The sequence below is a fragment of the Buteo buteo genome, unplaced genomic scaffold, assembly GCF_964188355.1.
Source record: "Buteo buteo unplaced genomic scaffold, bButBut1.hap1.1 HAP1_SCAFFOLD_55, whole genome shotgun sequence".
NCBI lineage: Eukaryota > Metazoa > Chordata > Aves > Accipitriformes > Accipitridae > Buteo > Buteo buteo.
The window spans coordinates 27,525-44,569 of NW_027439221.1; the positions used below are offsets into that span (position 1 = coordinate 27,525).

The following is a 17,045-nucleotide window of genomic DNA, read 5'->3' on the forward strand; positions in this document are numbered from 1 at the left end:
ATTAATCCGGCTGCAAATAGGACTGTTGGTTCTCAAATATTTTAAGGTTGTGGAGAGACTTTATTAGTAGTTTTCTGAATTCAGAGGAGCCTGTTTCTGGAGCTCTGTAGCCCATGTTAACTGGGCTGGGAAAAGGCGGTATTGCTTAAGGGGTATCTCTTGCTGCTGTTGTCTTTCAGTGCTGCTGGCTGCTGTTGGAAGCAGAAATTGCTGCAGAGCACTTTAATTACTTAAGTATAGAGAAACTTACCTGTTCACTTCTTTTTAAAATAAGCGCCATCCGGTTTGAGATCTTGCTTGCCTGGCTCCTACCTGTCTTTGGAGGTTTGTAGCCACTGAGTCATGTTTTGCCAGCTCTCACCTCTGCGTGATGGTGGTTTTGATGGTGGTACACCAGGCTGGCCTGGGAAAAGAGTGCGGGAAAGGCTGCAAAGTCTTGTGGCCGACTGACACCCTGGTGATCAGGAGTGCGTGATGCAAGGGCTTGCAGCCCCGTGACATGGCAGGCCACTGTGACTTCACAGATGTGTCCCTTGAGGTCAGCCTCTGATGCAAACCTGAGTGGGTAGGAGTTGTCTTTGCTCTCCAGTTTGAACCTCACTCTGGAGAGGCTCTCTCTCCAGAGAGGAAGCAGCAGGTGGTCCCTCTGTGGCTGACTGTCTGCCTCCTTTATCTTTGTACGAAAAAGCAAAGAAGCTGTGGTTTAGATACTGCAGTACCCTATGCCAGTTGGACTTTCAATGGAAAAAGAAAAGCCTTACGCCAAATGTAGATCAAGTAAGTCTATGTCTGTTTCTCTGCAGTAATTTCTCTTATTTTAATCTTAACGGTAGGGCCTCCAGTTCTTTAGGTTTTTGTCAACTCCTTATGTCTCCTATAAGGCAGAGCATGTGCTACTGGTTATTTTTAGCATGGAAAATTTTAAGAGCCCACGTGGTCCCATTTAGTTTTAACTGTGCCAACCTTGTCCAGTTCTCTTTCACCCAGATAGTATTTATTTCCTGAGTGCTGTATCACTAACTATAGGGTTTGTAGGGAGGCATCCCGGCCTTGCTGTTGAAGCTACATTTCCAATTTAGCTGCCTGCTCGTTTGCTCTGTGGTCCTTCAGGACAGCCTTTAATTCCAGCCTGGATTGCCACTGCTTTTGGGGTTTGGAAGTGTAACCTCTCCAGCGCTGGGGCGGAAGGGGAGCGGAGGAGGCAGGGACTGGCAGCAGTGTAGGGTATGTCCCTGCAGAGCACCGGGGCTCAGTCGCTTGGGACTTGTCTCTCTTCTTGTAGAGACTTGAAGCAGCTTGCCCCCAGAACAGACCTCCTTGTGTGTAGAAAGCCCTGAAAATCCGGAGCAAGTGCTTGCTGAAGTCTCCTCTCGAACCTTGAGAGTGAATTATCTGGCTTTTCTCTGAACCTCATGCTGCAAACATTTCTAACCTAATAAGGATGTGTATACTGAAGGGTTGTTTGTCCTGGCTAGGGAAACAAGGTGGCTTAAAACTGCTCTGGGACCCTAATGTGAACAAGTAGAATAAGTTGACTGTCCTTGGCGCTTTTTTTTTTTTTTTTAAGGTAGGCAAGGGTGTGCGTTCATTCTTGTTCTCATCTCCCTGGTCTTTACCAGGAGCTTTCCATAAATCAAGTCAGGATAGAGATTTGGAGAGCTGACTGACCCCTACTCTCCCCTTGCTGTCTTAATCCCATCCTGACCTACCGTGGGGATTATTTAGCAAGTTGGAAAAGTCTCATGTCCTAGCTGCAGCTCTCTGGCCCTGCCTTGACAGAAGGTGTGACATTTAAACCGGATTCCTGACATGCCAGAAAGAAGTGGAAGTGGCTGGCGGTGCGGGGTGAGCGCATACAGTGTGCGAGCTCCGCGCTATTTTTGGTGCGGGACTGCATGGGGCCCTGCGTGTTGGGAAACGGCACTGGGGCATCCAGCCCTTCGCACTGGTTCTGGCTCTTACGAGCCGATCGTCTCCGGTCCAAAGCCTCCAGAGCTGCTGCGTTTCTCCAGCTGGCTCCTCCTGCCTGGAGAGTGCGAGGACTGTCGGGCCAGGCTCCCTCCAGTTTGGCAGTGTTTAAAGCCATGTGATTTGACAAGTTGCCACGTTCTGTTCTGCTGCCGGCAGGAGAATCGCAGGCTTTCTTCCCCCCATGTGTTTAAATGATCCTATTGCCCCTGCAGTCCTGAACTGGCTGTCAAATTGGCAGCGGAGAGCGGGTTTTGTCGCTCTTAAACGTGTTGGAAAAGGCACGTGGGCTTTAGGAGCTCTCCTGTGGAGGCAATGGAAGAGAAGTATGTGCTGCATCTTACAACCGTTTGGTTGAGCAGGTTAAAAATCAGTCATCTTCTAGGCATCACGTAAAAAGTGACATTGTGACCAGCGTATCGAAATCAGGCCAATGAAGTCTTCCCATCACGTTTACGTTAGGAGATGTTTGTTGGTGTTAGCTGTCCCCTAGCCGACCCGGTGCTTTAGGGTGTCTGCTGGCATCTTGTACAGACCCACCACCTTTCATCCCTTTCTAGCTGATGGAAGGATGTGGAATTCCCATTTAACACGATCACTGATAGTATAATGCAGCTCTTGCTAAAATTAGTCAAATTAAAAACATGAAATTAAATGAGCTTCACAAGGAGCAGTCAGCTAATCCACCAGTCCCCACTGATCTAAATATCACAGAAGAGTGAAGATCTTTATGTTAAATTATATTAATGTTGAAAATGACTCTTAGAACTGTTTTGTCTGCCAGGCTTTGGGATAGGCCTGGCCCTCTGTGGGGCATCCTGCTACTGCCTTCCTGCGCTGCGGAATTGTGTGGGACTATTGTTTGTACAGTTGGTGCAACTTAATAGGGAATCGGATAATAATAGGGCTGTCTGTTTAATCAGGAAAGCTTGCTCGGAATGGACTTATGTGAGCTACTTTAATTTGAGTTTGTGGTACGCCTGCGAGACAGCTTGTAGGGTGGTTCTGCATTAATTATAACAACTTAAGCAGACAGCAGACGAGCACTCGCAGTGGCTCACAATGTGCCATTGTGCTGGAGAGCATAAATGTGAACCTTTTGTCTTGGGAATGTACAGACTTCACCCTTTCCATTTACCAAGTTCCAAAAACCAAACATCCAAATTATTGCATAGGTTTGTTGGTTTTGGTTTTGGTTTTGGTTTTTTTTTTAAATTCCAAATCTCAGATGTTGCCGTTAACTGAAAGTTCATCCTCAGCAGTGAGCCCTGCTACCTGACTGTGTAAAGCCAGCTGGAAGTAACTTGGATTTAGAAGAAAGCAGCTATGAATGTCCAATTAACACACACTCAAGTTTTCTTTGTAGAACAACGTAAATACCTCTTTTGTGATATACTGGAGATATTACTGGATTTCTTAAGTCATGTCTGCAGCTGACCTTTGATTTGGGATTAAGCAAGAAATTTTCTAGTCCCTGTTTTTGCCAGTCATGTATTTACTTGCCTCGGTCGTTAGGACTCCGTGGTAAACAGTACAGAAGCAAGGCTGGCGTCTGAGCTAGCTTGGATAAAGTTGTGTATTTGCTCTTGTGGCATGGGAGGGTGTGGCTGGAGGAGGTGAGAAATCTGGAGAGAATATTAATTTTTCTGAGGCTTGGATGCTCGGTTTGAGCCTGAGGGAGGCATGTTTTTGTCCCTCGGCTAGAATGTAATCAGCTTGTCGTGAAAATCAAGGCCCTAAAGGAGAGTTGTATTTGGAAGCTGTGGTCAGGAGGCTTGCTCTGATAACAAGTTTTTTTCCGGTTGAGACAGACTAAGCATAGTTGACAGAATGACTTGATTGCCTTGTCTTGTCTCGGAAATATTATGCTTCTAAAGAGGAGCTAGATAATGCTCTTTTCCAGTGCGTGGTTCCCATTTCTAGGACTTTGCTATCTCCTGAAAACAATCTTTATTTTTGTTGCTCATTGGCAAAAACAGGCTCTTGAGGCCTGTTTGGAGAAAAATCTGTCATGTGTAAGCATCACCAGACATGTGATGTTTTGCTTTAATTCCTGCTCAGTGAAAATATAAACTGTAAGTGCTTTGCAGCAAGGCTGTTTTGGGGATGTGGGTAACTGTTTAGCTTTGTGTTCCAGCTGTAGACTTTCCTTAAGGAAAAGGAAAGGCATGTCAGCCCTGCCTCGGATAACCCAGGTGAGGCTTGTAAATGGAGGAGCATGACTGGGACATGAGTCTCGGCGGTGTGCAGGTGGGGAAGGGTGCACACACTTTCTAAGTCAGAGAGACAGCTTTCGACTCTGGAAAGTCAGAGAAGCAGCAGCTGTCAACATAGTAATGTAGAACAAACTTTGGAGCTGGGTTCCTAGGTAGTAGTGTCCCTATCCGGGCTGCTTTTGCTAGATAAATACTGCGGTTGTAAGGGCGCTATAGCAGATTTCCCATCTTCACTGCTGCAAAATCTTGTAGAGGCACTTCTGGTTATTGGGAGGCACTTGCTTGATCAGGCTGTAGCTGTTCTTTGTTTAGGAATTCCTACACTGTGTGTATAAAAGTAAATGGAGTAGCTGCGTGTTGCTGTTTAGCGTCTACTTAACTGCAGACTTCTGTCGTGTGCCCGCTCACCAGCCTCTCGCAGTTGCTGTGGATGAGAACATTTGCAAAGCACTTCACCTTCACTGAGCTATTATGTTTTAGAGAAGTGCGTGTTGTCAACCTATGAAACTCTCAGGAATGTGGTGCTGCCTTTCAAGCAGAGAAGTGGGGAGACCTGCAGCGTGTCAAGTCTGTGTCTCGGAGTGCTGGTGGTACCGCTGTGCTGTGAACCCAGCCTGATGCTGGAGAGACTTGCAGTGCCGGATGCTGTCCTTGTGTGTAGTACTGACCTGCGAAGGTGAGGCAGGAGAAAGAAGGTGAAATTGTTTTACATGTAAAGGTGGGATAAGGTGAAATTGGTGAGCGTAATGGTGAGAAATGTCCAGATATTCCTAGTCTTAGGTCAGGATCTTGTTCTGTGGTCTGTTGGTGGAGCAGAGATGTGAATTTAAGGAGTGGCTAGAAAACGAGTCTGTTCATGCTAATAGAAATACCTCAAGGCATTTATGAAACTTTAGCCTTGCTGTTACCTTTCCTGTGACTATTGTAACATGGCTTTTGTTTCTTCTTCTAGACATAATTGCTAAGGATCTGTAAAATGGCTTCACGTTTCCGCAATATTATCCCATATGCCATACCTGGAGTGCTGGCACTTGTTGGCTGCTGGTGGATCTATTCCCGTAGAAAAAAGCATGCAAGCTATCATGATAAACAAGCAATAGCCACTGAAGAAGAGCAGCAGGAAGAAGCGCCAGAGAATGATTCACCACCCAAAACAGAAGCATGTGTTCCTCGAAGACTGCCTCTCTCGTCAGAAGAGGAATGCCGAGAGAACGAAACCTCGACCTCCCTGCTCTCAGCAGGGTCGACGACGCCCTCTCTTCTGTCTCAAACTCACGAGAGGCTAGATCTCTCACAGGACCTTCCAGACCTGTCAGTAGTGACAACGCAGCCCAGTACCCTTGAGGACGACAGTGAAAAACTAGAAACGACAGGATCTCAAGATGAAAGCGGTGTCCCTGCTTGTGTTTCTCTCCCTCTGATCTCAAAGAGCACAGAGTGTCACGGCAGTGCTGCGCTGAGCCTTGTACAGGATTCAAGCTCTAGTGCAAACCAAGATCAGTGGCCATCAGCATCAGCGACACTGACACGAGAGTCTTTGGGAATCGTGGAGGATGGTCCAGGCTTGAATCATGAGCGTCGCAGGGCAGCAGAGGTGGATGGAGATCGCTCAGGAGGTAAGGGATTTGAAAATGCTCCCATGAAAATGTGGTGAACAAATATTTTATGTGCTGTAACCCTTCTGCTTCAGAACATGTTCAGATAAGTCCTCTTCATCTTTACCTTTGCCAGTAGATGAATATTTAGGCCTCGTGTGCAGGTGGGTATGCATTTGCTCTCAGAATTCCCGTCCCTGTAGGATCCCGTGTTAGCTGGGTGATCTTCAGGGTATACGACGAAAGGTTGAACAGACTGGTCTGCATTCAGCACAAAGCTTATTGTCTAAAGCGAAGCATGTGCTTGAGTAGCCCAGTGAAATGGGCTGTGTCTGGATGTAGGCCAGGCTGTTGAACACCTTGCTGGTTTGAGACCTGCTAATGCAAATGGTTTCTGCTTCAGTTCGGGCAGCCTCTAGTAAGGACTGGGTTCTTATCTGTGTTTGTGGGCTGCTGCCGAAAGGAGGCTGTAAGGCAGGTTTCTGAGGTGCTGTTGGATGAACCAGGGAAGTGCTCTGACGAGCTGTGATAAAATCAGTTGGTTGCAGACCAATTACCCTGAAGCCTTTTTGCTTGGAAGGGTAGGTGCATGCCAAGAAATCCCAACAGGGAGCAATGTTCGTGGAGTTCCCCCATCTGTCTCTGTGTTGCTTTTGCCTTCTAGATCCTGGATGATGTGTGCCTGGCAGAATACAAAGCTGTCTGAGCAAACGTTAACCCGTGTGACCTTGGGGATGGATGTTAAAATCCTTTATAGGACCCTGTGGCGCCAACAGCCCTTAATGACAGGATGTCTTTTGTAATTGCTACAAAGTAGTTGGAACGCTGCTTGTTGTGAGACATGGGGAGTGAGTTTGCCAACAATTAAGGATTAAACCCACAAAACATTTTCACTAGTGAGAGTAACCACAGGAGGAAAATGGTTTTGCCTTGTTGTGAATGCTGGTGTGATGAGAAGGTACAACGGTGTGTTGTGGAGCCTGGTGATGACAAGGGCTGAAAGCTCTGCAGGGAGACAGGTAGGGAGACGGCGTATAGCAGGTAAAGTTGATAATGTGGCTGTGTTGGATAAGAGGTCCTACAGCTGACCTTCGCACCCAGGCTGTGAGACTTAAATCCTCATCCTTGTCTAGCAAGTCTATTGCAAACAGCTGCACTGCTTGCCTTTGACTTTCGAGGCATCTGTGCTGTGTTACTTATTAAGATGTGGCAAATGTGAGGCAGCTGTTGGGCTTATTTTTCTCTTCGGTCTTGTACTGGGTGATCTGAATTCTTGCAAGCAAGTGAGGATCTTCATGTTTCTGCTTGTTAATCTGGAGGAAGGATCAGCCTTGTTCTTGTTCTTGATCTTGTTACACTGACTGTATCTGGGATCTGACCAGGAGGAAGCTGTTTGAGTTTGTCCCCTTCCCAAGTACGAATGTTCCTGGTATCGGCTGATGGTTTGGGAACAAAACGTAGCTCAGCTCTGGCACCTTGTTTCTTCAAGCATATGACAAATCTGGGCAAGAGACAATCCTCTACCACAGCTAGTAGTGGGCACAGCTGGTGCTCAGGTCACCGTGCAACCCTCGTTGGGGCAGGAATGTAATGTCAATGCAAAGAGCAGACGAATAGGTTGCACATCCCTCCCTGCATGCTGAACTCCCTGTGAAAAGCCCTGTTTAAACCATGTGGGGAAAATGCAAAATACCTTGCTGCAGCAGCAGCTCAGTGTTGGTGTTAGCATAGCTCTCGTTCAGCTGGTAACTTTTGACTTAAAGTGTCTTGTCTCTGCTGCTGCATAAGGTGTCACCATGTTTGAAGGACTCCTGCTGAACTCGGGCCTCCTTCTGTTGCATTCCCAGAGGTGTGCAGGTTTTTCTCCAGCAATAAAAGGAAACTTGTAGCAGGCCGCGTGTGATGGGACTTTACCCTTTCTGAAATACCAGAGAACCTGATACAGGATCATCCCAACTGAATGCATAGGAAGAGCTCAATGTCACCTCTCTATGAAATTATATATTTTCATGGCCTTGTGTCTGGTAGCTGGATTGTGTGGGTTGTCTGAATACTGACATGTCTGTATGTCTTGTAGGTTCGGATGTAAATAGCGTGGACTTTGTGGACAGTGGCTGTGCCATGAGGAAGACAGTGAGTCGGCAGAACTCTAAGCTAAGAGGAGAATCCAGCAAGTCCGGCGTCGTTATCTGGGAGATAGAGGTTCCAAAGGTAACCAGCCGTTGGCCTGCTCGCGCATCCTGCCTTGCCCTACATAGCCATCTTCTGGTTCTTCCAGCCTGGTACTGGCTCAGTGCCATCCCAGAGAGATCAACAACAAATCAACGAGGATTTAAGCATTTAGCTCCCGTTAGGACTCAACAGGAACAAAGAGCCAGTACACACCTGTAAACAAGAGGCATGTCAGGGTTATGCCCAGGGTAATGTTGGTTGCTGGACTCATTATTCCCCATTATCTTCCACCCCAATCTGTTAGTCCGATGCTCTGAAAGCATTCAGAAGGCTTTGAGGGTACACAGTTATTAAGGGCAGGTGATTTTTTTTTTTTTTTTTTTCCCTGCTATGTAGGAGGGTTATGTTTCAACTGCCTGTCCAAACCCTTCCTCACAAGCTGAATGCTCGTATGAGCTATTCTGTAGAGCTGCTGTGTCTCTGTCTTTATAGTGAGCTTTCTTTTGCGTTGAGAGAGAGACTGTGTTTTTAGGACTACGTTCATACCTTCTTCCCTGCTTTGTGTATGCAAAATCATCTGTGGCTGTCCTGCACAGCATCGCTCTTGCAGTTCTGCTGCTCAGCAGACCCGAATAATGACAGCCAGTAATGTGAGACAGCAGCTCCCGGCAGGATAAGCATGCTGCCTCGAGTGCTTGGATGCTGTGAGCCCAGGGAAGACGTGTAACGTGCATTTTAATGGACCAGTAAAACACAGGCTAAAGAAGCAGTTCTACAGCAGAAAAATATGTTTCAGTGTTTCATGAAGACAGGCTGTCACTTTTCTTGAAGTAGCCAACTCTACATTGTATAGGATTATCCATACTGACTTGGGCCCAACACTTCTGCTCTGGTACCTGGTCTCTGACAGTAGGTGGTGGCAGGTGCCAGTGAAAGAGTAGAAGTAATAGGGCATGCAAAGTCATCTCTTCATCATCCCGCACAGCTGTCCTGGGACTCTGCAGTCTAATGGGCATGATAGCCTGGTTTACTCTCCCATGAATTTGTCTACTCCCTATCTAATCTAATTAGCTTGTTTAAAAATTGCTAAAACTTAGTATTTCATATTTGAATGAAAAAGGCATGTAGCATGCTTTTTTAAAACAAGAAATGGTAGGAGATTGGGAGAGGACGTGACTTCACTTGACTGTAGGAAGACAGTAGCTTTTACCAGGCCTGGTAAAAACCATCGTGTCTTTGTGTCATTCTACAAGATACGAAGACGGATCTATCAAAACAAGCTGTGCTTACTGATCTGTATCTACCTTGACTTGTCATAGACCTGCTGAACTCTGCGCTGGTCCAGCATTCCCTTATACTTATTCTGCCTGGCCCTGTGCTACAGGAACTGGGAATGTGGGTGAAATAAGCCACAGAGAACGGTGTTGTTTGATCTATGTTTCTCTTCCTGACTGTTGCTTTCTTGTTACTTTCATAAAGGAATTAGTTGGCCGCTTGATCGGCAAACAAGGAAAATTTATGAGCTTCTTGAGGCAATCGTCTGGTGCCAAAATTTATGTCTCAACACTACCTTATTTCCGTGACTCCCAAGTCTGTCACATTGAAGGTAAGCGGAATGTCTCTTTATTCATGGTCTAATATGTAGCTTGGGGGCCTTAATTAGATGGGCAAGGAATTTAAACAGATTTAGTGGCTTTGTGAGCCTAGTGCTTTACAAAACTTTTCTAATCGGTGCTGTTACAGTAGAGGTGTATGCCAAGTTGCCTGTGCCTTGGCATTTGAACCCTCTTATTCTAGAGGTGAGAATGCATTTTAACATCTTCGGCTGCTGTAGTTTAACCAACACGTTTTGAAGGATCCCTTCAGGCTTGAAGGAGGAGCTATGGGATGTGTATCAGCAAGTGCGGTCTTGACTGTGAAGGATGTTAGATTAATTGTGGCTGAAAAATATCTGCCAGTGAATTGGGTTCATACTGGAGGCTAACGCTGTTGAAACTGGGGCCTGAGTTGCTCATGTTGGTCTGATATCAGGTTACATGGCCAATCTATTAAAAATTAAATCGTTGATGTAGCGCAGAAGGCACTTCACGGGGTGGGGGTGTCCTCAGCATATCTGTACTACAGACTTTCTGTGGGATTTTTGTCTTCCAGGCTCTTCGCAACAAGTCAAAAAAGTACTGAGCCTGATTGGCAAGAAGTTCAAAGAGCTGTGTCTCACCAACATCTACGCTCTACCTCCACCAACACCACTGACGCTTCATTCCCTCCTTATGACTGCCTGGGTAAGTCCCAGCTTGCTGGCTATGCTGATGTCAGGGTGGAAGGCTGTTGTTGGTCGCTGCTGTCATAGTATGCTACGTCAACGTGGCTGGTTCACAGATGCCCTCAAAACCAGTTGGATTTTGTGTGGCTCTCTGCTGTCCAGCTTATGTAACTGTTACAGATCAGATTTGCCTACCTGCTCTTCCACTGCAGTTTCCATTCTGCCTGAGCTGAGAAATGTAGAATCATAGAATCATTTAGGTTGGAAAAGACCTTTAAGATCATCAAGTCCGACCATTAACCTAACACTGCCAAGTCCACCACTAAACCATGTCCCTAAGCAGCACGTCTACACGTCTTTTAAATACCCCCAGGGATGGTGACTCAACCACTTTCCTGGGCAGCCTGTTCCAATGCTTGACAACCCTTTCAGTGGAGAAATTTTTCCTAATATCCAATCTAAACCTCCCGTGGCACAACTTGGGGCTGTTTCCTCTCATCCTGTCACTTCTTACTTGGGAAAAGAGACCAAGACCCACCTCGGTACAACCTCCTTTGAGGTAGCTGTAGAGAGTGATAAGGTCTCCCCTCAGCCTCCTTTTCTCCAGACTGAAGAACCCCAGTTCCCTCAGCTGCTCCTCATAGGACTTGTGCTCCAGACCCTTCACCAGCTTCGTTGCCCTTCTCTGGACACGCTCCAGCACCTCAGCGTCTTTCTTCTAGTGAGGGGCCCAAAACTGAACACAGTATTCGAGGTGCAGCCTCACCAGTGCTGATCCCTGGGTGGGCGATCCCTGCCCTGCTCCTGCTGGCCACACTATTTCTGATACAGGCCAGGATGCCGTTGGCCACCTTGGCCACCTGGGCACACTGCTGGCTCATATTCAGCCGGCTGTTGACCAACACCCCCGGGTCCTTTTCCACCAGGCAGTTTTCCAGCCACTCTTCCCCAGGCCTGTAGCGCCGCGTGGGGTTGTTGTGACCCAGGTGCAGGACGCGGCACTTGGCCTTGTTGAATTGCATACAACTGGCCTCAGGTCATCCATCCAGCCTGTCCAGATCCCTCTGGAGACCCTTCCTACCCTCGAGCAGATCAACACTCCTGCCCAACTTGGTGTCATCCACAAACTTACTGAGGGTGCACTCGATCCCCTTGTCCAGATCATTGATAAAGATATTAAAGAGAACTGGCCCCAAAACTGAGCTCTGGGGACCACCACTTGTGACTGGCTGCCAACTGGATTTAACTCCATTCACCACCACTCTTTGGGCCTGGCCATCTAGCCAGTTTTTTACCTAGTAAGAGTACGCCCATGCAAGCCATGAGCAGCCAGTTTCTCCAGGAGAATGCTGTGGGAAATGCTGTCAAAGGCTTTACTAAAGTCTAGGTAGACAACATCCACAGCCTTTCTCTCATCTACTAAGTGGGTCACCTTGCTACAGAGGGAGATCAGGTTAGTCAAGCAAGACCTGCGTTTCATAAACCCACGCTGACTGGGCCTGATCACCTGGTTGTCTTGTACCTGCTGTGTGATGGCACTCAAGATGATCTGCTCTGTAACCTTCCCTGGCACCGAGGTCAGACCGACAGGCCTGTAGTTCCCCGGATCCCTTGGGTAAATAAGTCTTCCGACTGCTTCATGCCGATAGTCTTTTTGTATGCAAGGCGGGCCCCGCCTCAAGTCTGATTTCTGTTAGAGCAGCAGGGAGTAACAGTGAGTAGCTTTTGGAAGTGAAATACCGGAGTGCCAGGGCTTTTCCACCCATGGCTGTAAGCCTCAGGAGTTGCTGGTGGAACATGGAGTTGCTGTGAATGAAGCTTGTGTTGCAGTGAACGCTAATGAGAATTTCTTTTCTCCACATGACAGCTCTTCCTCCCAGACGGAGTCTCTGTAGAGGTCGTCGTGGCAAACCAAGTCGATGCAGGGCACATGTTTCTACAGCAGCATACGCACCCCACTTTCCATGGTCTGCGTAGCCTCGACCAGCAGATGTACGCCTGCTATTCTCAACTGGAAATTCCAACCCTGCCAACTCCAGTAGAAGGCATGTAATGTGATTGCTCACAAATTGTTCAGCTGAGAAACTTCTAGGGTCACACGAAAGCCTGATGCCACTGAGTTAGGCTTGGGAAGTTTCCCAGTGGATGAGAATGTGATAGTTCACTTGTCATTTCATATTTTTTTAAGCCGCTGGCAGACTACAGATGCTGCTCTACTCTTCCTTACCCCACTCATCCCTGGAGTACCTCCCCAGCCACTTAGTTGCATGTTGAAATTCAGAATGAGATAAAGTCCATCTCAGGCTATTTCTAATCAACTTGGCATCTGGTGTATTTTTGCTGACAAAGTATGGAACTACTCCCAAATCTTCATAGTGTCACAGTCTGCACGTGGTGTAAAGTGGAGGGTGCATCACATGGAAGGGGGTTACTAGCGCTAACTTTCCTTTTTGGGGACAGACCTCACTGTTAGTGACCGAAGGCTGGAAGGGAACTGTACACCTGGGTAGAACAGCATGGAAGTGGCAGACAGAGACTTGAGAGTAAAACCCACTTCTCCTGCGTCCCAGCTGCAGGCCTTGTCTGGTGGGGGTGTGGGTGGTGGTGAAAGAAGATGTTGGCAGCGTAAGAAATGCTGTTGATTCTCAGTAGATAAGTACTGATGCCTGAAGTGCTAATTTCTGGAAATCCACTTACGCTGAGCCTTTCTCCTCTGTACTCCTGTGTTTTGCAGTTGGCATTATCTGCGCGGCTCCAGGCCTGGATGGGGCATGGTTCCGGGCTCAAGTTATTAGCTACTTCGAAGAGACCGGTGAAGTGGAGCTCAGATACGTGGACTATGGAGGATACGACAAAGTGAAGATTGACACACTCAGACAAATCAGGTCTTTAGCTCCTCTTCTGTGGCCTAAGGCAATATCTGGCTTGAATCTTCATATACCGTTTGAATTGCTTATAGGTTTTTCCACAGCTGAAGCGGAAAACGGTGGAAAGGTTTGGCTCAGCAGCAGCTGTGAATTCCTTGGGAGCACAGCAAGCTCTTGCAAGGCTTTTTCGAAGGGGAGGGGAGAGGAAATTGCAACTTCTGCCACTTCAGCGTGGAAGCTGAGTGAAAGGATGCCTTCAGGAGGCCCTAAATTGTAGTTAATTGATGAGCTAGAAAGAAGATTCAGATTCTCTGTGCCCCAGCCCCATTGGCTGGGAGAGCTGTATTGGATGGGGGTTTTCTTAGACAAGCCCATTAAATACTTGATTGTGCCCCAGAGGTGGGAGAAAAGCAGTACAGCTTCCATTATGGAGGTGGTTTTTGCTTGGAGCCCAATCCAACTTGGCGTGCTAATCAGACTATTTATTGCTGTTGCTTAGATTGCTGGGAGAACAATCTGATTTTTTTTTTTTTACTGTCATCAATTTCAAACTGAATTCCTGTAAGGTGACATTGATTAATCAATTGCTCTAAAAGAATACAGGAGAAACTTAAAGCCGTGTTCTTACTCTGATTGATTCTCTTTTCTTTAAGGTCTGATTTTTTATCACTACCTTTCCAAGGAGCAGAAGTTTTACTAGACAACGTGGTGCCACTCCCAGGTAATGGAGCTCTCAAGACATACCGTTGGTGCTCCTCCTGCAGGTTTAAATGGATACCAACTGTGTACAAGCGATGATTCTGTCTAAACCTTTTCCCTCCTATTGCAAGCGCAGCCTCTGATGTGACTAGAGCAAGATTGGAAAAATTGTATTTTATTCTTCTAAATGTGCTAGCATGGCATAACCTGTCAGGCTCCAGGGGAAAGATGATAAATGTTCAGGCTTTTTCCTGGATGGAGGAGAGAATGAATTACTCTCCTAAACAGCAAGTTGGCAGGACTGGCAGGGTACAGGTGAAGCAGCTGTAACTACTCTGCCTTCTTCTGTCATAGAGTAGCTGTAAACGCAAACTTAGTTTTTAATCTGCTAGATGAATATCTGACATTTTCCTACTAAAATGACTGATGTGTATAATTCTGTGTTCAAAAGACTACCCTCCAAGCACTGGAAGAATGTCAGTCACTACCTAGAAATGCTTTGGTTTGGCCCCCCCCCCCCCCCTTTTTTTTTTTCCTTTTTTCTAGTGGTGTTAGAGATGCGTGCTCTAACCAGGAGGTACAGGAGGCTCTGCCAAGACTGTAGATGGATGGCGAGGTTTAAGCTGCTTCTTGCAGAAGTCAGTGTTTTCCATGTTCCCTGAGGTAATCGACCTCCTTCGGGATTTGTAAGGAGTTCACTTGCTGCTGGAGGCGGTCTCAGGGTGGGGAGCACAAAGGAGAAACTTCATTTTGCAGTGATTTGGTAGGAAATAAGCAACTTTCCTCCAAAATGAAAATACTTCTGAAATGTCTGGTCTGCAGTGTAGATTGTAACTGTATTGCCTGGGACACAAGAGTTTCCTGCTGCATTACAGGTGTGGAGTTAGCAACAGTGCCCACGTAAGCTGTGCAGGCTGAGAGACCTGAGCTGCCAAGAGTGCATTTGGCACTGTTCAGGTGCCAGCCGGCCTGTGATACAAATGCTTCCGAGTTCCCGTTCACAGTATTGCACTCTGTGCAGGGTCAGTAATGTCCTGAGGCCCCTGAGCTTAGTTTATTAAGGATCAAAATACTAATGGCAGCTCAAACGTACTGCAGAAGTAGACTTTTCTGTCTTTAAAGCCTCCTAATTCATCAGCCACTTATGTTCACATTAACTGAGCTAGTGGCTTTAGAAAGCACTTCATCCTTTCCCTTCAGCAACACAGCAGGCACAATACTTGTGTGATCTCCAGCTTAATAGACTGGTTTCAGCAAATGCGTACAGCAACAGTAGGTGAGGATTCTCTGGCCTAACTTATGTAGGAGGTCAGGCAAGATTAGCTTAATAGTCCCTTCTGGCCTTTAAAGCCTGTGAAGAATATATCTCATTTGTTTTCTCCTGCTCTTTTCTTTCCCAAGACGAGGATCACTTTTCACCTGAAGCCGACGCCGCTGTTAGTGAGATGACCAAAGGCGCAGTCCTAGTGGCACAGGTACACGAGAGCTGCCTGGAAGTCTGGTTGCCAATTTGACTGCTGCTGTTGTCCTCTCTGCCCCCTCGCATACCGTGCGTGTTAAAATCGAAAACAAAGCCACAGCCTGTAAGCCTGGCTGCTGGGCAGGATTCTCGTCGAGCAATCTCGGGCGCCGAAAACTTCCTTGTGTGGCACCAGGACCACTCAGGACTGCCTGGCTGGGAAGGGATGAGTATTCCCTCTTGTTACTGATGCGGGCAGAGAGGAAGGGCACCTGGATGGATTTACAGAGCACAAAGTGGCCTGTTGTCCAGCGGATCAAATATTCACCTGGGTCTGCGCTGCTTTGCCAGTCTCAACAGTCTTTGCAAGACTGACATCCAGGACTTGGCCTCTGGCTGGCCGGAGGGAGAAGTAAGGGCATCCCAAAGGCTTCTGCATGCAGTGCCTGGTCTCAGCGAAGAGGCACTTGCCTCTTCCGAAGTGCCTCTGACAGTGGCTGTAGCTGTCCACGTAAGGCAGTTGGGACGAGTGGGAAGCCGATAGCGCTTGTGACGCTCAATCTCGCAGCTTCCTTGGGTTTTAGTGCAGTGCTCAAATGCATCACTAATTCTAGCAAGGGCACGGATTTGAGCGACCAGAGCGCACTTGCCAGCAGGGTGTCCCAGCTGCCTGGTGGCAGGAGCTACATTTCCACGAGCCTATGCTGAGTCTGAGGATCTGATATGCAGTGAATGATGCTAGCCTTGCACCCTGCACGGCTCAGACCAGAACTGCTGCACGCTAATGTTCTTCTGTGTTTCCAGGTCACAAATTATGACAGCGCAACAGGTCTGCCACTGATACAGCTGTGGAACTTGACGGGAGATGAGGTGGGTATGTTAACATGCCTATTTTTTCAACACTGATAAGGTATATGATTATGCAGACTTTTTATTGCTGGTTAGGAACTTGCTGATGCTTCTTGCTAGTAGTTTGTTCACCTTTCTACTTTTTTTTTTACCTCCTTTTAGGTGGTGTCGGTAAACAGAAGTCTGGTGGAAAGAGGGTTTGCTCAGTGGCTTAACTACTAGCGACGTCCTAGATGCCTCGACAACGCTTTCTACAGAGAAAAATAAAAGAAGAAATCTTGTTTTGCGCTGTTACAATTTGGTTTGGCAACCTTTCATAAGACAACCTGTTTACACCTATGTGTGGATTTTTGTGGTCCATTGAAACTCATCCTGCTCAACTGTTACCATTTCACTAGAAACATGTACCTCATCTGGGTGAAAGCTGGGGTGTTAAAAGCCATAATGACAGATACTGTAGCTTTAAAGCAAAAAATCCTCCCCGGCCTCTACTTAAAAGTTGAATGGAAAAAACCTTAATACCTGGGGGCTTGCTTGAAGCTAGCAAATGCCCCGAAATGTTAACTGTGGTTGCATTTTTGTTCAAGATGTATAATGCCCCGTGAACTTAGCGTCTGCTTTTCTTAAAAGCTACAACGGTTGTCCTTTTTTTAACAGGCTCTGCCTATGAAATTAATGAATGTTATTAAGGAATTTAATGTTTAGTTACGGATTTTTCTATATTGTGCCACTAACCTGCACAAATAACATTCATCTTGTGTCTCCCTTATGCCAGGAGGTAGATGAATTGCATTCGTTGCACTTACTGTGGCACATGTCTCACTGCAGTCATGGTTTTTAGGCTTGATACGCTTAAGGAAGAAAGCTTTTCTGTGCAGATGCTTGAAGTGCAGGGTATGTTACCACTACAATTTTTTCTCTGAAATGTCATGTATTTAAAGAAAAGAACTGATTGCC

General features: G+C 46.9%; 1 protein-coding gene across 1 annotated transcript; it reads left to right on the forward strand.

Annotated features, from left to right (window-relative positions):
- Positions 1–513: 513 nt before the first annotated feature.
- LOC142027763 (A-kinase anchor protein 1, mitochondrial-like) lies at positions 514–16,819 on the forward strand. The gene is made up of 11 exons (XM_075021971.1): positions 514–777; positions 5,137–5,800; positions 7,857–7,990; positions 9,431–9,557; positions 10,103–10,233; positions 12,082–12,259; positions 12,949–13,099; positions 13,735–13,802; positions 15,182–15,255; positions 16,044–16,109; positions 16,251–16,819. Exons 2-11 carry the CDS (start codon positions 5,161–5,163, stop codon positions 16,308–16,310), a joined length of 1,629 nt encoding a protein of 542 aa, XP_074878072.1. The 5' UTR covers positions 514–777; positions 5,137–5,160; the 3' UTR covers positions 16,311–16,819.
- The last annotated feature ends 226 nt before the right edge of the window (positions 16,820–17,045 follow it).

What these genes read in the sequence shown, in the direction of transcription:
- LOC142027763 (XM_075021971.1), top strand. Translation starts at nt 5,161, where the DNA reads ATGGCTTCACGTTTCCGCAATATTATCCCATATGCCATACCTGGAGTG. An exon ending in GGGAGATAGAGGTTCCAAAG is followed by an intron (nt 7,991 to 9,430) that starts GTAACCAGCCGT and finishes ACTTTCATAAAG; the next exon opens with GAATTAGTTGGCCGCTTGAT. An exon ending in GACACACTCAGACAAATCAG is followed by an intron (nt 13,100 to 13,734) that starts GTCTTTAGCTCC and finishes CTTTTCTTTAAG; the next exon opens with GTCTGATTTTTTATCACTAC.